At 63.1% G+C, this 21,742-nt stretch overlaps 2 protein-coding genes across 2 annotated transcripts; one reads left to right on the forward strand and one right to left on the reverse strand.

Annotated features, from left to right (window-relative positions):
- Positions 1-2,215: 2,215 nt before the first annotated feature.
- On the forward strand, positions 2,216-12,511 carry LOC133629107 (trypsin-like). Its single transcript, XM_062019772.1, has 5 exons — positions 2,216-2,435; positions 3,182-3,356; positions 6,432-6,685; positions 9,516-9,652; positions 12,359-12,511. The coding sequence occupies exons 1-5, from the start codon at positions 2,216-2,218 to the stop codon at positions 12,509-12,511; spliced, it is 939 nt and encodes a 312-aa protein (XP_061875756.1).
- A 4,365-nt stretch (positions 12,512-16,876) lies between these two features.
- LOC133629108 (basic proline-rich protein-like) lies at positions 16,877-18,698 on the reverse strand. Its single transcript, XM_062019773.1, has 3 exons — positions 18,681-18,698; positions 18,492-18,571; positions 16,877-18,377 (listed from the first exon to the last, which is right to left on the reverse strand). Exons 1-3 carry the CDS (start codon positions 18,696-18,698, stop codon positions 16,877-16,879), a joined length of 1,599 nt encoding a protein of 532 aa, XP_061875757.1.
- Between the last annotated feature and the right edge of the window lie 3,044 nt (positions 18,699-21,742).

Here is a 21,742-nt window from a genome sequence, read left to right on the forward strand (position 1 = left end):
TGGAGATGATGCATCTGGTGGCCCATGTCTGGTGGCCCATGTCCCCAAGGAGATGATGCACCTCTTGGCCCATGTCCCCAAGCACAGGATGCATCTGATGGCCCATGTCTGGTGGCCCATGTCCCCAAGAGATGATGCATCTGGTGGCCCATGTGCCCAAGGAAGTGACACATCTGGTGGGCCCATGTCTGGTGGCTCATGTCCCCAAGAGATGATGCATCTGGTGACCAATGTCTCAAGGAAGGTACACATCTGGTGGCCCATGTCTGGTGGCTCATGTCCCATGGAGATGATGCATCTGGTGGCCCATGTCCCCATGATGATCATGCACCTCCTGGCCCATGTCTGGTGGCCCATGTCTCCAAGTAGATGATGCACCTCAGCCCCACATCCCCAAGGAAATGATGCACCACCTGACCTATGTCTGGTGGCCCATGTCTGGTGGCCCATGTCTGGTAGCCCATGTCTCCATGGAGATGCTGCACCTCCTGCCCCACATCCCTAAGGAGATGCTGCACCTCCTGGCCCATTTCTGGTGGCCCACATCCCCATGGAGATGGTGCACCTCCTGCCCCACATCCCCACAGTGATGCTGCACCTCCTGCCCCACATCCCCATGGAGATAATGCACCCCCTGCCCCCCATCCCCATGGAGATGCTGCACCTCCTGCCCCACATCCCCATGGAGATGCTGCACCTCCTGCCCCCCATCCCCATGGAGATGCTGCACCTCCTGCCCCACATCCCCACAGTGATGCTGCACCTCCTGCCCCACATCCCCATGATGATCATGCACCTCCTGGCCCATGTCTGGTGGCCCATGTCTGGTGGCCCATGTCCCCAAGGAGATGATGCATCTGGTGGCCACGTCCCCATGGAGATGCTGCACCTCCTGCCCCACATCCCCACAGTGATGCTGCACCTCCTGCCCCACATCCCCAAGGACAGGATGCACCTCAGCCCCACATCCCCAAGGAAAGGATGCACCACCTGACCTATGTCTAGTGGCCCATATCTGGTGGCCCATGTCTCCATGGAGATGCTGCACCTCCTGCCCCCCATCCCCATGGAGATGCTGCACCTCCTGCCCCACATCCCCACGGAGATGCTGTACCTCCTGCCCCACATCCCCACGGAGATGCTGTACCTCCTGCCCCACATCCCCATGGAGATGCTGCACCTCCTGCCCCCCATCCCCATGGAGATGCTGCACCTCCTGCCCCACATCCCCCACAGTGATGCTGCACCTCCTGCCCCACATTCCCACAGTGATGCTGCACCTCCTGCCCCACATCCCCAAGGAGATGCTGCACCTCCTGCCCCACATCCCCACAGTGATGCTGCACCTCCTGCCCCACATCCCCATGGAGATGCTGCACCTCCTGCCCCACATCCCAAGGAGATGCTGCACCTCCTGCCCCCCATCCCCAAGGAGATGCTGCACGTCCTGCCCCACATCCCCACAGTGATGCTGCACCTCCTGCCCCACATCCCCATGGAGATGCTGCACCTCCTGCCCCACATCCCTATGGAGATGCTGCACCTCCTGCCCCACATCCCTGTGGAGATGCTGCACCTCCTGGCCCATGTCTGGTGACCCACATCCCCAAGGAGAGGATGCACCTCCTGACCCATTTCTGGTGCCCCACATCCCCAAGGAGATGCTGCACCTCCTGCCCCACATCCCTATGGAGATGCTGCACCTCCTGCCCCACATCCCTGTGGAGATGCTGCACCTCCTGGCCCACGTCTGGTGGCCCATGTCTGGTGGCCCATGTCCCCAAGGAGATGATGCATCTGGTGCCCCTTGTCTACATGGAGATGCTGCACCTCCTGCCCCATTTCTGGTGCCCCACATCCCCACAGTGATGCTGCACCTCCTGCCCCACATCCCTAAGGAGATGCTGCACCTCCTGGTCCATGTCTGGTGGCCCATGTCCCCAAGGAGATGGTGTATCTGGTGGCCCATGTCTGGTGGCCCATGTCCCCATGAAGATGATGCATCTGGTGCCCCTTGTCCCCATGGAGATGCTGCACCTCCTGCCCCCCATCCCCAAGGAGAGGATGCACCTCCTGGCCCATGTCTGGTGACCCATGTCCCCAAGGAGATGATGCATCTGGTGCCCCTTGTCCCCATGGAGATGCTGCACCTCCTGCCCCACATCCCTGTGGAGATGCTGCACCTCCTGGCCTATGTCTGGTGGCCCATGTCCCCATGGAGATGATGCATCTGGTGACCCATGTCCCCATGATGATCATGCACCTCCTGGCCCATGTCTGGTGGCCCATGTCTGGTGGCCCATGTCCCCAAGGAGATGATGCATCTGGTGGCCCATGTCTGGTGGCCCATGTCCACATGCAGATGCTGCACCTCCTGCCCCACATCCCCAAGGAGAGGATGCACCTCCTGGCCCATGTCTGGTGGCCCATGTCTGGTGGCCCATGTCCCCAAGGAGATGCTGCACCTCCTGCCCCATGTCTGGTGGCCCATGTCTGGTGGCCCATGTCCCCATGATGATCATGCACCTCCTGGCCCATGTCTGGTGGCCCATGTCTGGTGGCCCATGTCCCCAAGCACAGGATGCATCTGGTGGCCCATGTCTGGTGGCCCATGTCCCCAAGGAGATGATGCATCTGGTGGCCCATGTCTGGTGGCCCATGTCCCCAAGGAGATGATGTATCTGGTGGCCCATGTCTGGTGGCCCATGTCCCCAAGGAGATGATGCATCTGGTGGCCCATGTCTGGTGGCCCATGTCCCCAAGGAGATGATGTATCTGGTGACCCATGTCTGGTGGCCCATGTCCCCAAGGAGATGATGCATCTGGTGGCCCATGTCTGGTGGCCCATGTCCCCAAGGAGATGATGCATCTGGTGGCCCATGTCTGGTGGCCCATGTCCCCAAGGAGATGATGCATCTGGTGGCCCATGTCTGGTGGCCCACATCCCCACAGTGATGCTGCACCTCCTGCCCCACATCCCCACGGAGATGCTGCACCTCCTGCCCCACATCCCACAGTGACACTACACCTCCTGCCCCACATCCCCACAGTGACACTACACCTCCTGCCCCCATCCCCACCCAGTGCCCCCCACCTCACCCCTCCCTGCTGACCCCCGTGTCCCCCTGGCAGGAGCAGCCTCTGGCCAGGCCACGTGTCCCCCGGGGCAGCGGGAGCTGAGCGACGGGCCGGTGCGTGGCCGCGGCGCCGGGGCGGGACGAGGACAGGATCATCGGGGGCTACCCCTGTGTCCCCTTCTCCCAGCCCTGGCAGGTCTTTATCTACAGCCCCGTGCGCTGCGGGGGGATCCTGCTCAGAGACTCCTGGGTGCTGACGGCAGCACACTGCAACAGCAGGTGGGGCAGCGCCTGGGGGGCGTGTGGGGCAGGGATGGGGCAGCCTGGGGGGCGTGTGGGGCAGGGATGGGGCAGCCTGGGGGGCGTGTGGGGCAGGGATGGGGCAGCCTGGGGGGCAGGGACACTCCATGGGGCACTCCATGGGGCAGGGATAATGCATGGGGCAGCCTGGGGGGCAGGGACACTCCATGGGGCACTCCATGGGGCAGGGATAATCCATGGGGCAGCCTGGGGGGACATGTGGGGCATGGATGGGGCAGTCTGTGGGGCAGGGACACTCCATGGGGCAGGGATAATCCATGGGGCAGGGATACTCCATGGGGTAGGGATAATCCATGGGGCAGGGATACTCCATGGGGTAGGGATAATCCATGGGGCACCCTATGGGGCAGGGATACTCCATGGGGCAGGGATACTCCATGGGGCACTCCATGGGGCACCCTATGGGGCAGGGATACTCCATGGGGCAGGGATACTCCATGTGGCACACTATGGGGCAGGGATACTCCATGGGGCAGGGATACTCCATATACTCCATGGGGGCAGGGATAATCCATGGGGCACACTATGGGGCAGGGATACTCCATGGGGTACACTATGGGGCACTCCATGGGGCAGGGATACTCCATGGGGCACTCCATGGGGCAGGGATACTCCATGGGGCAGGGATAATCCATGGGGCAGCCTGGGGGGACATGTGGGGCGTGGATGGGGCAGTCTGGGGGGCAGGGACACTCCATGGGGCAGGGATAATCCATGGGGCAGGGATACTCCATGGGGTAGGGATAATCCATGGGGGCACCCTATGGGGCAGGGATACTCCCATGGGGCAGGGATACTCCATGGGGGCACTCCATGGGGCACCCTATGGGGCAGGGATACTCCATGGGGCAGGGATACTCCCATGGGGCACCCTATGGGGCAGGGATACTCCATGGGGCACTCCATGGGGCAGGGATACTCCATGGGGCAGGGATACTCCATGGGGTAGGGATAATCCATGGGGCACCCTATGGGGCAGGGGATACTCCATGGGGGGGGGCAGGGGGGATACTCCATGGGGCACCCTATGGGGCAGGGATACTCCATGGGGCACTCCATGGGGCAGGGATACTCCATGGGGCACCCTATGGGGCAGGGATACTCCATGGGGCAGGGATAATCCATGGGGCAGGGATACTCCATGGGGCACCCTATGGGGCAGGATACTCCATGGGGCAGGGATACTCCATGGGGCACCCTATGGGGCAGGGATACTCCATGGGGCAGGGATACTCCATGAGGCAGCCTATGGGGTAACATATGGGGCATGGATGGGGCAGCCTGTGGGGCAGGGATACTCCATGGGGCACACTATGGGGCAGGGATACTCCATGGGGCACACTATGGGGCAGGGATACTCCATGGGGCAGGGATAATCCATGGGGCAGGGATAATCCATGGGGCAGGGATACTCCATGGGGCAGGGATAATCCATGGGGCACACTATGGGGCAGGGATACTCCATGGGGCAGGGATACTCCATGGGCACCCTATGGGGCAGGGATACTCCATGGGGCAGGGATAATCCATGGGGCAGGGATAATCCATGGGGCACACTATGGGGCAGGGACACTCCATGGGGCACCCTATGGGGCACCCTATGGGGCAGGGATACTCCATGGGGGCACACTATGGGGCAGGGACACTCCATGGGGCACACTATGGGGCAGGGGACACTCCATGGGGCAGGGATACTCCATGGGGCACCCTATGGGGCACCCTATGGGGCAGGGATACTCCATGGGGCACCCTATGGGGCAGGGACACTCCATGGGGCAGGGATACTCCATGGGGCACACTATGGGGCAGGGATACTCCATGGGGCAGGGATACTCCATGGGGCAGGGATAATCCATGGGGCACACTATGGGGCAGGGATACTCCATGGGGCACCCTATGGGGCAGGGATACTCCATGGGGCAGGGATAATCCATGGGGCAGGGATACTCCATGGGGCACCCTATGGGGCAGGGATACTCCATGGGGCAGGGATACTCCATGGGGCACCCTATGGGGCAGGGATACTCCATGGGGCAGGGATACTCCATGAGGCAGCCTATGGGGTAACATATGGGGCATGGATGGGGGCAGCCTGTGGGGCAGGGATACTCCATGGGGCACACTATGGGGCAGGGGATACTCCATGGGGCACACTATGGGGCAGGGGATACTCCATGGGGCAGGGATAATCCATGGGGCAGGGATACTCCATGGGGCAGGGATAATCCATGGGGCACACTATGGGGCAGGGATACTCCATGGGGCAGGGATACTCCATGGGGCACCCTATGGGGCAGGGATACTCCATGGGGCAGGGATAATCCATGGGGCAGGGATAATCCATGGGGCACACTATGGGGCAGGGACACTCCATGGGGCACCCTATGGGGCACCCTATGGGGCAGGGATACTCCATGGGGCACACTATGGGGCAGGGACACTCCATGGGGCACACTATGGGGCAGGGACACTCCATGGGGCAGGGATACTCCATGGGGCACCCTATGGGGCACCCTATGGGGCAGGGATACTCCATGGGGCACCCTATGGGGCAGGGACACTCCATGGGGCAGGGATACTCCATGGGGCACACTATGGGGCAGGGATACTCCATGGGGCAGGGATACTCCATGGGGCAGGGATAATCCATGGGGCACACTATGGGGTAGGGATACTCCATGGGGCACCCTATGGGACAGGGATACTCCATGGGGCAGGGATACTCCATGGGGCAGGGATACTCCATGGGGCACCCTATGGGGCAGGGATGCTCCATGGGGCAGGGATACTCCATGGGGCACACTATGGGGCAGGGACACTCCATGGGGCACACTATGGGGCAGGGATACTCCATGGGGCAGGGATACTCCATGGGGCACCCTATGGGGCAGGGACACTCCATGGGGCAGGGATACTCCATGGGGCACCCTATGGGGCAGGGACTCTCCATGGGGCAGGGATACTCCATCCCCTCACCCCGGGCTTCTCTTGGGGGTCTCCATTGTCCTTTTGGGGGGGATGTTTGCCCCACAGGGGTCTTCGCCTCCGCCTAGGGGAGAACAACCTGCAGCAGTCGGAGGGGACGGAGCAGAACCGGCTGGTGGCCAAAGTCATCCCGCACCCGGCGTTCAACCCCAGCACCCTGGACAGCGACCTGATGCTGCTGAAGCTGCAGCGGCCGGTGGAGCTGACGCGGGCCGTGCGCCCCCTGCCCCTGCCCCGCTCCTGCGCGCCCCCCGGCTCCTCCTGCCTGGTCTCGGGCTGGGGAACCGTCACCAGCCCCCAAGGTGAGGGGGGAACCCGGAGGGAACACGGAGGAAGCTCTGAGTAGCCCCAGAGAACCCCAGAGAAGGTCTAAAGTAGGTCCTGAGACCACCCAAAGTCATAGGGAAGGGGCAGGAACCTTGGAGTAAGCCCAGAGTAACCCCAGAGGAGGTCATGAGAATGCACAACCCCATAGGGAAGGGGCTGGGACTCTGGAGTAAACCCAGAGTAACCTCAGAGGAGGTGCACAGGAGGTCCTGAGACCACCCAAAGCCATAGGGAAGGTGCTGGAACCCCAGAGTAGCCCCAGAGTAACCCCAGAGAAGGTCTAAAGTAGGTCATGAGACCACCCAAAGTCATAGGGAAGGTGCTGGGACCTTGGAGTAAACCCAGAGTAACCCGAGAGGAGGTGCAGAGGAGGTCATGAGACCACCCAAAGCCATAGTGAAGCTGCAGGAACCTTGGAGTAAACCTGGAGTAAGCCCAGAGTAACCCCAGAGGAGGTCCAAAGTAGATCCTAAGACCACTCAAATCCATAGGGAAGGTGCTGGAACCCCAGAGTAGCCCCAGAGTAACCCCAGAGAAGGTCTAAAGTAGGTCCTGAGACCATCCAAAGTCATAGGGAAGGGGGCAGGAGCCTTGGAGTAAACCTGGAGTAAGCCCAGAGTAACTCCAGAGTAAGCCCAGAGAAGGTCTAAAGCAGGTCCTGAGACCACCCAAAGCCATAGGGAAGGTGCAGGAACCTTGGAGTAAACTTGGAGTAACCCCAGAGTAAGCCCAGAGAAGGTCCAAAGTAGGTCCTAAGACCACTCAAAGCCATAGGGAAGGTGCTGGGACCCTGGAGTAAACCTGGAGTAACCTCAGAGGAGGTCCAAAGTAGGTCCTGAGACCACCCAAATCCATAGTGAAGGTGCAGGAACCTTGGAGTAAATCCAGAGTAACCCCAGAGAAGGTGCAGAGGAGGTCATGAGACCACCCAAAGCCATAGTGAAGGTGCAGGAACCTTGGAGTAAGCCCAGAGTAACTCCAGAGTAAGCCCAGAGAAGGTCTAAAGTAGGTCCTGAGACCACCCAAAGTCATAGGGAAGGTGCAGGAACCCTGGAGTAAGCCCAGAGTAACTCCAGAGTAAGCCAGAGGAGGTCTAAAGTAGGTCCTGAGACCACCCAAAGTCATAGGGAAGGTGCAGGAGCCTTGGAGTAAACCTGGAGTAAGCCCAGAGAAGTCTAAAGTAGGTCCTGAGACCACCCAAAGCCATAGTGAAGGTGCAGGAGCCTTGGAGTAAACCTGGAGTAAGCCCAGAGTAACTCCAGAGGAGGTCCAAAGTAGGTCCTAAGACCACTCAAATCCATAGGGAAGGTGCTGGAACCCAGAGTAGCCCCAGAGTAACCCCAGAGGAGGTCTAAAGTAGGTCCTGACACCACTCAAAGTCATAGGGAAGGTGCTGGGACCTTGGAGTAAACCCAGAGTAACCCCAGAGAAGGTCTAAAGTAGGTCCTGAGACCACCCAAAGCCATAGGGAAGGGGCAGGAACCTTGGAGTAACCCCAGAGTAACCCCAGAGGAGGTCATGAGAATGCACAACCCCATAGGGAAGGGGTTGGCACCGTGGAGTAAACCCAGAGTAACCCCAGAGTAGCCCCAAAAGAGGTCCTGAGACCACCCAAATCCATAGGGAAGGGGCAGGAACCTTGGCCTAAACCCGGAGTAAGCCCAGAGTAACCCCAGGGGAGGTCCAAAGGAGGTCATGAGAACACCCAGCTCCATAGTGAAGGTTCAGGAACCTTGGAGTAAACCTGGAGTAAGTCCAGAGAAGGTCCAAAGTAGGTCCTGAGACCACCCAAAGCCATAGTGAAGCTGCAAGGAGTGCCCCAGCAGCCCCCCGAGCAGCAGCCCCCCGAGGTGGGGGGGGTCCCCCAGTACCCCCAGCAGCCCCCCGAGGTGTGAGGGTGCCCAAGCCCCCCCCCAGCAGCCCCCCCGAGGTGTGGGGGTCCCCGAAATCCCCCCAGCAGCCCCTCGAGGTGTGGGGGTCCCCGAGCAGCCCCCCAAGGTGTGGGGATCCCCGAGTCCCCCCGAGCCTCCTCCAGCAGCCCCCCCGGGGTTTGGGGGTCCCCCAGTGCCCCCCAGCATCCCCCCCGAGGTGTGGGGGTCCCCGAGTTCCCCGAGCCCCCCCCCCCAGCAGTCCCCCTGGGTGTGGGTGCCCCAGCATCCCCCCCGAGGTGTGGGTGCCCCAGCATCCCCCCCGGGGTTTGGGGTGTCCCAGCATCCCTAGGAGGTGTGGGTGCCCCCAGCATCCCCTCGGTGTTTGGGGGTCCCCCACTGCCCCCCAGCAGCCCCCCGGGGTTTGGGGGTCCCCGAGCATCCCCCCGGGGTTTGGGGGTCCCCCCGACCCCCCGGTGTTTGGGGGTCCCCCAGCATCCCCCCGAGGTGTGGGTGCCCCCCAGCATCCCCCCGGGGTTTGGGGTGTCCCAGCATCCCTAGGAGATGTGGGGGTCCCCCAGCATCCCCCCGGTGTTTGGGGGTCCCCAGCATCCCCCCGAGGTGTGGGTGCCCCCCAGCATCCCCCTGGGGTTTGGGGGTCCCCCAGCAGCCCCCCGGTGTTTTATTGGGTCCCCCAGCATCCCCCCGGGGTTTGTGGGTCCCCCGAGCATCCCCCTGGTGTTTGGGGGTCCCCCAGTGCCCCCCAGCATCCCCCCGGGGTTTGGGGGTCCCCCCAGCATCCCCCGGGGTTTGGGGGTCCCCGAGCATCCCCCCGGGGTTTGGGGGTCCCCCAGCAGCCTCCCGGTGTTTGGGGGTCCCCCAGCATCCCCCCCGGTGTTTGGGGGTCCCCCCGACCCCCCGGTGATGCCGCCCGCAGTGACGCTGCCGCGGCTGCTGGTGTGCGCGGACGTGGAGCTGCTGTCGGCCGCCGCCTGTCGCCGCTCGTACCCGCAGCGCGTCACCGACAACATGTTGTGCGCCGGGGTGCGGGACCAACGCGTCGACTCGTGTCAGGTACCCAGCGAGCGCCAAAACCCCCCAAAACCCTCCTAAAATCCCCCAAAACCCTCCTAAAATCCCCCAAAATCCCTCCCCAAGCCCCCAAAACCCCGCACCAAGCCCCAAAAGCCCCAAAACCCCTCCTAAAATCCCCCAAAACCCTCCTAAAATCCCCCAAAACCCCTCCCCAAACCCCCAAAACCCTCCTAAAATCCCCCAAAACCCTCCTAAAATCCCCCAAAATCCCTCCCCAAATCACCAAAACCCTCCTAAAATCCCCCAAAACCCCTCCCCAAATCACCAAAACCCTCCTAAAATCCCCCAAAACTCCTCCCCGAACCCCCAAAACCCTCCTAAAATCCCCCAAAACCCCTCCCCAAACCCCCCAAACCATCCTAAAATCCCCCAAAACCCCTCCCCCAAATCCCCAAAAACCCTCCTAAAATCCCCCAAAACTCCTCCCCAAACCCCCAAAACCCCGCACCAAACCCCAAAACCCCCAAAACCCCTCCCCAAACCCCCAAAACCCTCCTAAAATCCCCCAAAATCCCTCCCCAAACCCCCAAAACCCTCCTAAAATCCCCAAAACACTGTTCCAAAGCCCCCAAAACCCTCCTAAAATCCCCCAAAACACCGTTCCAAAGCCCCCAAAACCCTCCTAAAATCCCCCAAAACCGCTCCCCAAAGCCCCAAAACCCTCCTAAAATCCCCAAAACCCTCCTAAAATCCCCCAAAACCCCTCCCCAAACCCCCAAACCATCCTAAAATCCCCCAAAACCCCTCCCCAAATCACCAAAACCCTCCTAAAATCCCCCAAAACTCCTCCCCAAACCCCCAAAACCCCGCACCAAACCCCAAAACCCCCAAAACCCTCCTAAAATCCCCCAAAACCCCTCCCCAAACCCCCAAAACCCTCCTAAAATCCCCCAAAATCCCTCCCCAAACCCCCAAAACCCTCCTAAAATCCCCAAAACACCGTTCCAAAGCCCCCAAAACCCTCCTAAAATACCCCAAAACCGCTCCCCAAAGCCCCAAAACCCTCCTAAAATCCCCAAAACCCTCCTAAAATCCCCAAAACCCCTCCCCAAATCACCAAAACCCTCCTAAAATCCCCCAAAACTCCTCCCCAAATCACCAAAACCCTCCTAAAATCCCCCAAAACTCCTCCCCAAACCCCCAAAACCCCGCACCAAACCCCAAAACCCCCAAAACCCTCCTAAAATCCCCCAAAACCCCTCCCCAAACCCCCAAAACCCTCCTAAAATCCCCCAAAACCCTCCTAAAATCCCCCAAAACCCCTCCCCAAACCCCGAAAACCCTCCTAAAATCCCCCAAAACCTCTCCCCAAATCACTAAAACCCCGCACCAAGCCCCCAAAACCCCCAAAATCCTCCTAAAATCCCCCAAAATCCCTCCCCAAACCCCCAAAATCCCTCCCCAAACCCCCAAAATCCTCCTAAAATCCCCCAAAACCCCTCCCCAAGCCCCCAAAACCCCTCCCCAAATCACCAAAACCCCTCCCCAAACCCCCAAAACCCCTCCCCAAATCACCAAAACCCCCAAAACCGTCCTAAAATCCCCCAAAACTCCTCCCCAAGCCCCCAAAACCCCGTCCCAAAGCCCCCAAAACCCTCCTAAAATCCCCAAAACACCATCCCAAGCCCCCAAACCCTCCTAAAATCCCCCCAAACCCTCCTAAATCCCCCCAAAACCCCTCCCCAAGTCCCCAAATTCCACCCCAAAGCCCAAACCCCCACCCCAAAGCCCCCAAAGCCCCTCTCCAAGCCCCCAAATCCCACCCCAAAGTCCCCCAACCCTCATCCCACCTTGGTGTCCCCCCATCCCCACGTGTCCTCCACCCCAGGGAACCTTCTCCCTCCCTGAGCTCCCCCCACCTCAAACAGACCCAAACCCCCTCCCCAAGCCCCCAAATCCCACCCCAACCCCCCCAAATCCCACCCCCAACCCCCCCAACCCTCATCCCACCTTGGTGTCCCCCCATCCCCACGTGTCCTCCACCCCAGGGAACCTTCATCCCTCCCTGAGCTCCCTCCAGCTCCTCCTCAGCTGTGTCCCCCCACCCCAAATAGCCCCAAACCCCCTCCCCAAGCCCCCAAATCCCACCCCAAGCCCCCAAATCCCACCCCAAAACCCCCCCACCCCTCACCCCACCTTGGTGTCCCCCCCATCCCCACGTGTCCTCCACCCCAGGGAACCTTCTCCTTCCCCAAGCTCCTCCCACCTCAAATAGCCCCAAACCCCCTCCCCAAGACCCCAAACCCCCTCCCCAAGCCCCCAAATCCCACCCCAAACCCCCAAATCCTACCCTAAGACCCCAAATCCCACCCCAAGCCCCCAAATCCCATCCCAAAGCCCCCCCCAACCCTCACCCCACCTTGGTGTCCCCCCATCCCCACGTGTCCTCCACCCCAGGGAACCTTCTCCTTCCCCAAGCTCCTCCCACCTCAAATAGCCCCAAACCCCCTCCCCAAGACCCCAAATCCCACCCCAAAGCCCCAAATCCCACCCCAAGCCCCCAAATCCCACCCCAAAGCCCCCCAACCCTCATCCCACCTTGGTGTCCCCCCATCCCCACGTGTCCTCCACCCCAGGGAACCTTCATCCCTCCCTGAGCTCCCCCCAGTTCCTCCTCAGATGCCCCAACTGGAGGTGACTCCATGTGTTTGTCCCCTCCCCAAAATGTCCCCTCTCCCCCCTCAGGGTGACTCTGGGGGTCCCCTGTCCTGCAATGGGACCCTCCAGGGCATCGTGTCCTGGGGGCTGCAGACTTGTGCCCTGCCAGGACGTCCTGGGGTCTACACCAGAGTCTGCAACTTCGTGGGGTGGATCCAGGACACCATGAACAACAATTGAGGGTTGGGGTTGGGGTTTTGGGGGGGTCTTCTCCACATCACCCCCCCACTTCCACCAATGTGGGCCACCAGTGGGCAACTGGGAGGAGGTTGGGGACACAGGGATGGGCCGTGGGGGGTGATGGGGAGGGAGGTGGGGGACGTGGAGTTGGGCCACCATGGATATGGGATATGGATATGGGGACGTGGGTCTGGGCCACCATGGGGCCACCAGGAGGGGACATGAAGACATGGACTTGGGCCACCACTGACCATGGATTTGGGCCACCAGAAGACCACAGATAGTGGCCACCATGGGGCCACCAGCAGGGGACATGAAGACATGGACTTGGGCCACCACTGACCATGGATTTGGGCCACCAGAAGACCACAGAGCTGGGCCACCACAGGACCACATCCAGGGGACAGAAGGACATGGACTTGGGCCACCACTGACCATGGGTCTGGGCCACCATGGACCACAGAGATGGGCCACCATGGGCTACAGACCTTGACCACCATGGGACCAGAGATCTTGGCCACCACAGGACCACAGACAGGGGACAGAAGGACATGGACTTGGACCACCATGGACCACAGTTAGTGGCCACCATGGGGCCACATCCAAGGGACATGAAGACATGGACTTGGGCCACCACTGACCATGGGTCTGGGCCACCATGGGGCTGCTGATCTTGGCCACCACAGGACCACAGACAGGGGACAGAAGGACATGGACTTGGACCACCATGGACCACAGGTCTTGGCCACCATGGGGCCACATCCAAGGGACATGAAGACATGGACTTGGGCCACCACTGACCATGGATCTGGGCCACCATGGGGCTGCTGATCTGGGTCACCACAGGACCACAGACAGGGGACAAAAGGACATTGACCTGGGCCACCATGGGGCTTCTGATCTGGGCCACCATGGACCACAGAGGTGGGCCACCATGGGCTACAGACCTTGGCCACCATAGACCAGAGATCTTGGCCACCACAGGGGTGGCTCTGGGCCACCATGGACCACAGATCTTGGCCACCACAGGACCACAGAGGACATGGGGACATGGCTCTGGGCCACCAGAAGACCACAGATCTTGGCCACCATGGGGCCACATCCAGGGGACATGAAGACATGGACTTGGGCCACCACTGACCATGGCTCTGGGCCACCATGGGTCTACTGATCAGGGCCACCATGGACCACAGAGATGGGCCACCATGGGGTCACATCCAGGGGACATGAAGACATGGCCTTGGGCCACCACTGACCATGGCTCTGGGCCACCATGGACCACAGTTAGTGGCCACCATGGGGCCACAGAGGACACGGGGGGTTTGGGGGTGGGGGGCTCAGGTTTGGGGGGGACCTGGGGGGTTGTGGGGGGGGGGTGGGGAGGGGACAATAAAGCAGCAGCAAAGAGCTGCAGAGTCCTGAGCACCCCATGGACCCCCAAAATGGTCCTGGGACCCCCTCAAGTGTCCTGGGACCCCCCCCAAGTGTCCTGGGATCCCCCCAAGTGTCCTGGGACCCCCACACGTGTCTTGGGACACCCCCAAATCCCCTGGGACCCCCCCAAGTGTCCTGGGACCCCCCCAAATCCCCTGGGACCCCCCCCACGTGTCTTGGGACCCCCCCTCAAGTCTCCTGGGACCCCCCCAAATGTCCTGGGACCCCCCCCAAATCCCCTGGGACCCCCCACGTGTCCTGGGACCCCCCCCACGTGTCCTGGGACCCTCCAAATCCCCTGGGATCCCCCCAAATCCCCTGGGATCCCCCCACGTGTCCTGGGACCCCCCAAATCCCCTGGGACCCCCCAAGTGTCCTGGGACCCCCCCCAAATCCCCTGGGACCCCCCCCAAGTGTCCTGGGACCCCCCAAACCCCTTCAGACCCCCCAAAATGGTCCTGGGACCCCCCCACGTGTCCTGGGACCCCCCCAAGTGTCCTGGGACCCCCCAAACCCCCCCTTCAGACCCCCCAAAATGTCCTGGAACCCCCAAACCCCCTCAGATCCCCCCAAACCTCCCCCAAGTGCCCTGGGACCCCCCCCAACTCCCCCCAGATCCCCCCCACGTGTCCTGGGACTCCCCAAAACCCCCCCCAGAGCTCCCCAAAAATGTCCTGGGACCCCCCCAACTCCCCCCAGATCCCCCCCCACGTGTCCTGGGACCCCCCCAAACCCCCCTCAGACCCCCCCAAACCTCCCCCATGTGTCCTGGGACCCCCCAACCCCCCACAGTGCCCCCAAAAATGTCCTGGGACCCCCCAAATACACCCCCAGAGCCCCCCAAAATGTCCTGAGACCCCCCCCAAGTGTCCTGGGATGCCCCCAAACCCCCCCAAACCCCCCCCAAGTGCCCTGAGACCCCCCAACCCTCCCCCCAGAGTCCCCCAAAATGGTCCTGGGACCCCCCCAAATCCCCTGGGACCCCCCCACGTGTCTTGGGATCCCCCCAAGTGTCCTGGGACCCCCCCAAATCCCCTGGGACCCCTCCCAAGTGCCCTGGGACCCCCCAAACCCCCCCTTCAGACCCCCCTAAATGTCCTGGGACCCCCCCAAACCCTTCCCACGTGTCCTGGGACCCCCCAAACCCCCCCTTCAGACCCCCTTAAATGTCCTGGGACCCCCCCCAAACCACATCCAGAGCCCCCCAAAATGTCCTGGAACCCCCAAACCCCCCTCAGACCCCCCCAAGTGTCCTGAGACCCCCCCCAAACCTCCCCCAAGTGCCCTGGGGGGAATCTCCAGGGGATCTGTGGGGAATGTACATGGGATCTATAGGAGATCTCCAGGGGACCTGTGGGGAATCCACAGGGGATCCACAGGGGATCTGTAGGGGATCCATGTGGGATGTTACATGGGATCTGTAAGGGATGTGTATAGGATCTGTGGGGAATGTACATGGGACCTACAGGGCATTTGCAGGGGATCTATGAGGAATCCACAGGGGATCCACAGGGGATCTGCAGGGGATCTGTAGGGAATGTACATGGGATCTGCAGAGGATCTATGGGGAAGGTAAATGGGATCTACAGGGGAGCTGTGTGGAATGTCCATGGGATCTGTAAGGGATCTACAGGGGGATCTGTGGGGAAATGTACATGGGATCTAGAGCAGATCTGCAGGGGACCTGTGGGGAATCCACAGGGGATCTGTAGGGGATCCATGTGGGATGTTACATGGGATCTGTAAGGGATCTATAGAGGATCTGTGGGGAATGTACATGAGATCTACAAGGCATTTGCAGGGGATCTGTGGGGGATCCACAGGGGATCCACAGGGGATCTGCAGGGGATCTGTAGGGAATGTACATGGGATCTGCAGAGGATCTATGGGGAAGGTAAATGGGATCTATAAGGGAGCTGTGTGGAATGTCCATGGGATCCGTAAGGGATCTACAGGAGATCTGTGGGGAATCCACAGGGGATCTATAGAGGATCCATGTGGGATGTTACATGGGATCTGTAAGGGATCTATAGAGGATCTGTGGGCAATGTACATGGGACCTACAGGGCATTTGCAGGGGATCTGTGGGGGATCTGTGGGGGATCCACAGGGGATCTATAGGGGATCTGTAGGGGGATCTGTGGGGGATCTACAGGGGGATCTGACCTGCAAGGGATCTGTAGGGGGATCTACAGGCGATCTACAGGGGGTCTATAGGGGATCTGTGGGGGATCTACAGGGGATCTACAGGGGGATCTGATCTGCAGGGGATCTGTAGGGGGGATCTACAGGGGGATCTGATCTGCAGGGGATCTGTAGGGGGATCTACAGGGGGATCTGATCTGCAGGGGATCTGTAGACCACCTGTAGGGGATCCCCAGGGGCTCCATGTGTGACCCACATCCCATCCCCAGGGGATCCCTGAGGGATCTATGGGAGGAATCCACTCAGATCCCGCAGCAGCCCCACGTGACACCCCCCCCCCCCCCCCAAAGCAGCGCTCCCATTGGTCAGCTGAAAGCCTTTATTAGCTAAAAGGGGGCGGGGGGCTAGGTGTTGGGGGCGGGGCTTGGAGGTGGGAGGCGTGGTCTTGGCGTTGGGGGCGTGGCCTGGGGGCTGGGTCTGTGCATTGGGTGCATGGGCTGGGGGGTGGAGCCTGGGGCTGGGGGGCGTGGCCTCAGGGTTGTGGGGCGTGTCCTGGGAGCTGGGGGCGTGTCCTGGGGGGTCAGGGTCTGTGCATTGGGTGCAGGGGCTGGGGGCATGGCCTGGGGACTGGGGGGCGTGTCCTGGGCCAAGGGGGCGTGGCCTCGGGTTGTGGGCTGAGCCTGAGGCTGGGGGCGTGTCCTGGGAGCTGGGGGCGGAGCCTGGGGTCAGGGCTTGTGCATTGAGTGCATGGGCTGGGGGGTGGAGCCTGGGGCTGGGGGCGTGGCCTCAGGGTTGTGGGCTGAGCCTGAGGCTGGGGGCGGGAGCCTGGGGGTCAGGGCTTGTGCATTGGGTGCACGGGCTGGGGGGCGTGGCCTCGGGGTTGTGGGCGGAGCCTGGGGATTGTGGGGCGGAGCCTGAGGGCTGGGGGGCGTGTCCTGTGCCCCGGGGGGGCGTGTCCTGGGGGGTAGGGTCTGTGCAGTGGGTGCATGAGCTGGGGGGCGTGGCTTGGGCGTGTGATCTCGGAGTTGTGGGCGGAGCCTGGGGCTGGGGGGCGTGGCCTGGGGCTGGGTCTGTGCATTGGGGTGCACGGGCTGGGGGCGTGTCCTGAGGCCAGGGGGCGTGGCCAGGGGGTTGTGGGCGGAGCCTGAGGCTGGGGGGCGTGGCCTGGGGCTGGGGGCGTGGCCTGGGTATCAGGGTCTGTGCATTGGGGTGCACGGGCTGGGGGCGTGTCCTGAGGCCAGGGGGCGTGGCCAGGGGGGTTGTGGGCGGAGCCTGGGCCCCTGGGGGCGTGGCCTGGGGCAGGGTCTGTGCATTGGGTGCATGGGCTGGGGGGCGTGGCCTCGGGGTTGTGGGCGGGGGCCTGAGGGCTGGGGGCGTGGCCTCGGGGCTGGGGGCGTGTCCTGAGCCCTGGGGGGCGGAGCCTGGGGGCAAGGTCTGTGCATTGGGTGCATGGGCTGGGGGCGTGGCCTGGTCCCCGGGGGGCGTGGCCTGAGAGCTGTGGGCGTGGCCTGGGGGCAGGGGTCTGTGCATTGGGTGCACGGGCTGGGGGGGGCGGAGCCTGGGGCTGGGGGGCGTGGCCTGGGCCCGGGGGGCGTGTCCTGGGCGTTGGGGGGCGTGTCCTGTGCCCGGGGGGGCGGTGGCCTGGGGGCAGGGCTTGTGCATTGGGTGCACGGGCTGGGGGGGGCGGAGCCTGGGGCTGGGGGCGTGGCCTGGTCCCCGGGGGGCGTGGCCTGGGCCCGGGGGCGTGGCCTCGGCGTTGGGGGCGTGGCCTGGGGGTAGGGGCTGTGCATTGGGGTGCACAGGCTGGGGGGGGGCGGAGCCTGGGCGTTGGGGGCGTGTCCTGGGTCTGGGGGGCGTGTCCTGGGCGTTGGGGGCGTGTCCTGGGGCTGGGGGCGTGTCCTGGGCGTTGGGGGTGTGTCCTGTGCCCGAGGGGGGCGTGTCCTGGGCGTTGGGGGCGTGTCCTGGGGGCGGGGGGCGTGTCCTGGGCGTTGGGGGGCGTGTCCTGGGGGCTGGGGGCGTGTCCTGGGCGTTGGGGGCGTGTCCTGGAGCTGGGGGCGTGTCCTGGGCGTTGGGGGCGTGTCCTGGGGGGCTGGGGGCGTGGTCTGGAGCTGGGGGCGTATCCTGGGGGCTGGGGGCGTGTCCTGGGGGGTCTGGGGGCGTGTCCTGGGGCTGGGGGCGTGTCCTGGGGGGGGCTGGGGGCGTGTCCTGGGGGTCTGGGGGCGTGTCCTGGGGCTGGGGGGCGTGTCCTGGGCGTTGGGGGGCGTGTCCTGGGGCGGGGGGGCGTGTCCTGGGCCCGGGGGGGCGTGTCCTGGGGGGCTGGGGGCGTTGTCCTGGGGGTCTGGGGGCGTGTCCTGGGGGGCTGGGGGCGTGTCCTGGGGCTGGGGGCGTGTCCTGCCCCTACTGGCGCTCGTAGATGAGCCGCAGCAGCCGCAGGCTCTGGCTGTAACGCTGCTGCTGCCTCTGTCCCCGCCTCCCCTCCACCTGTGGGGGAGGCAGCAGAGGGTCACAGGGGGGACCCCAGGGGGGACCCCACACACCCCCCCAGAGCCCCCCCAGAGCCCCCCCAGGCTCGGGCTCACCTCTGCCTGACCTGCTTCCAGCGCTCCATGTTCTTGTAGATCAGGGAGGGACATGGAGGGGTGGGGGGTCAGGGGGGCTGCAGGGGGGGGACAACGTGTCAGGGAGCAGCACAAAGGGGGGTGGGGGAGGGGACAAAGGGGGGTGCTGAGGGTCAGGAGGGGGGAATTGGGGGTCCCAGAGGGCACTTGGGGGTCATGGGGAGGGGTTTAAGGTGGGTGGGGGGGGCAGTTGGGGGGCAGAGGAAGGATTTGGGGGTCCCAGGGGGCACTTGGGGGTCATGGGGGGGGGCATTAAAGGGCATGGGGGAGAATTGGGGGTCCCAGAGGGGGTTGGGGGTCATGGAGGGGTGGTTGAGGGGTGTGGGGGGGTACTTGAGGGGGGGAAAACTGGGGGGCAGAGGGAAGGATTTGGGGGATCCCAGAAGGTACCTGGGGGTCATGGGGGGGGGCATTAAGGGGCAGGGGGGGGAATTGGGGGGGCAGAGGGAGGATTTGGGGGGTCCCAGGGGGCACTTGGGGGTCATGAAGGTGGCATTAAGGGACATGGGGGGGGCACTTGGGGGGGCAGAGAGAGGATTTGGGAGGTCCCAGAGGGTACTTTGGGGGGGCATTAAGGGGCATGGGGGGAGCAAGTTGGGGGGCAGAAGGATGATTTGGGGGGTCCCAGGGGGCACTTGGGGGTCATGGGGGGGGAATTGGGGGGTGGAGGGGGCACTTTGGGGGGCAGTTGGGGGGGCAGAGGGAGGATTTGGGGGTCCCAGGGGGCGCTTGGGGGTCATGGGGGGGGCATTAAGGGGCATGAGGGGGGAATTGGGGGGTCCCAGAGGGGGTTGGGGGTCGCAAAGGGGGGGGGGTTTTGGGGGTCCCAGGGGGCACTTGGGGGTCATGGGGGGGGAATTGGGGGGTGGAGGGGGCACTTTGGGGGGGCAGAGGGAGGATTTGGGGGGTCCCAGGGGGCACTTGGGGGATCATGGGGGGGGGTTTAAGGTGGGTGGGGGGGGGCAGAGGGAGGATTTGGGGGTCCCAGGGGGCACTTGGGGGTCAGTTGTGGGTCAGAGAAGTCACTTGGGGGTCACAGGAATCAGTTGGGGGTCAGAGGAATCACTTGGGGGTCAGAGGAATCAGTTGGGGATCAGAGGAATCACTTGGGGGTCACAGAAGTCAGTTGTGGGTCAGAGAAGTCACTTAGGGGTCAGTTGTGGGTCAGTTGTGGGTCAGAGGGGTTACTTGGGGGGTCAGAGGAGTCAGTTGGGGGTCCCTGTGGGTCTCTGTGGGTCACTTGTGGGTCCCTGTGGGTCTCTGTGGGTCAGTTGGGGGTCACTTGTGGGTCTCTGTGGGTCACCTGGTCGGGGGCCGGGTGCCCCCCCGCTCGGGCTCCAGGGGGGGGTGGGATCCGGGGGGGGCCGCGGGGGGGCCGGGGGGGGGGCAGCTGCAGCACGTCCCTGCCACAGGATCCCTGGGGCACCTGCAGAGAGCAGCACACACTGACCCATAGATCAGCCCCACAGCCAGCCCCATAGAGCAGCCCCAGCCCCATAGAGCAGCCCCAGCCCCATAGATCGGGGTCAGGGAGCAGCAGCTGCAGCACGTCCCTGCCACAGGATCCCTGGGGCACCTGCAGAGAGCAGCATGCTCTGACCCACAGCAGCCCCATAGATCAGCCCCAGCCCCATAGAGCAGCCCCAGCCCCATAGATCAGCCCCATAGATTGGGGTCAGGGGGGACAGCTGCAGCACGTCCCTGCCACAGGATCCCTGGGGCACCTGCAGAGAGTGTCACACACTGACCCACAGCCTGCCCCATAGATCAGCCCAGCCCCATAGAACAGCCCCATAGAGCAGCCCCAGCCCCATAGATCAGCCCCAGCCCCATAGATCGGGGGCCGGGGGGGGCAGCTGCAGCACGTCCCTGCCACAGGATCCCTGGGGCACCTGCAGAGAGTGTCACACACTGACCCACAGCCTGCCCCATAGATCAGCCCCAGCCCCATAGATCAGCCCCATAGATCAGCCCCAGCCCCATAGAGCAGCCCCATAGAGCAGCCCCAGCCCCATAGATCAGCCCCATAGAGCAGCCCCAGCCCCATAGAGCAGCCCCAGCCCCATAGATTGGGGTCAGGGGGCAGCAGCTGCAGCACGTCCCTGCCACAGGATCCCTGGGGCACCTGCAGAGAGCAGCATGCTCTGACCCCACAGCCTGCCCCATAGATCACCCCCTGCCCCATAGATCAGTTCCAGCCCCATAGAGCAGCCCCAGCCCCATAGATCAGTTCCAGCCCCATAGATCAGCCCCATAGATCACCCCAGCCCCATAGAGCAACCCCATAGAGCAGCCCCAGCCCCATAGAGCAGCCCCAGCCCCATAGATCGGGGTCAGGGGGGGGCAGCTGCAGCACGTCCCTGCCACAGGATCCCTGAGGCACCTGCAGAGAGCAGCATGCTCTGACCCACAGCCTGCCCCATAGATCACCCCTGCCCCATAGATCAGCCCCATAGAGCAGCCCCAGCCCCATAGATCAGTTCCAGCCCCACAGATCAGGGCTGGGCAGCAGCAGCTGCAGCACGTCCCTGCCACAGGATCCCTGGGGCACCTGCAGAGAGCAGCATGCTCTGACCCACAGCCTGCCCCATAGATCAGCCCTGCCCCATAGATCAGCCCCCATAGATCAGCCCCAGCCCCATAGAGCAGGCCCCAGCCCCATAGAGCAGTCCCAGCCCCATAGATTGGGGTCAGGGGGCAGCAGCTGCAGCACGTCCCTGCCCACAGGATCCCTGGGGCACCTGCACAGAGCAACACACACTGACCCACAGCCTGCCCCATAGATCAGCCCCATAGATCAGCCCCAGCCCCATAGATTGTGGGTCAGGGGGGGCAGCTGCAGCACGTCCCTGCCACAGGATCCCTGGGGCACCTGCACAGAGCAACACACACTGACCCACAGCCTGCCCCATAGATCACCCCTGCCCCATAGATCAGCCCCATAGATCAGCCCCAGCCCCATAGATCAGCCCCATAGAGCAGCCCCAGCCCCATAGATCAGCCCCAGCCCCATAGATCGGGGTCAGGGGGGGCA

This window comes from Colius striatus, unplaced genomic scaffold (assembly GCF_028858725.1).
Source record: "Colius striatus isolate bColStr4 unplaced genomic scaffold, bColStr4.1.hap1 scaffold_158, whole genome shotgun sequence".
NCBI lineage: Eukaryota > Metazoa > Chordata > Aves > Coliiformes > Coliidae > Colius > Colius striatus.

Bases quoted from the DNA above. Each gene is read 5' to 3' on its own strand.
- LOC133629108 (XM_062019773.1), bottom strand. The intron at 18,378-18,491 runs GTAGGGGCAGGA...CCCCGGGCCCAG, and splicing joins CGGCTCATCTACGAGCGCCA to GACACGCCCCCCCGCCCCAG.
- LOC133629107 (XM_062019772.1), top strand. From the start codon at position 2,216: ATGGAGATGATGCATCTGGTGACCCATGTCCCCATGATGATCATGCAC. The intron at 2,436-3,181 runs GTGGCCCATGTC...GCGGGAGCTGAG, and splicing joins TGTCTGGTGGCCCATGTCTG to CGACGGGCCGGTGCGTGGCC. The intron at 6,686-9,515 runs GTGAGGGGGGAA...TGCCGCCCGCAG, and splicing joins AACCGTCACCAGCCCCCAAG to TGACGCTGCCGCGGCTGCTG.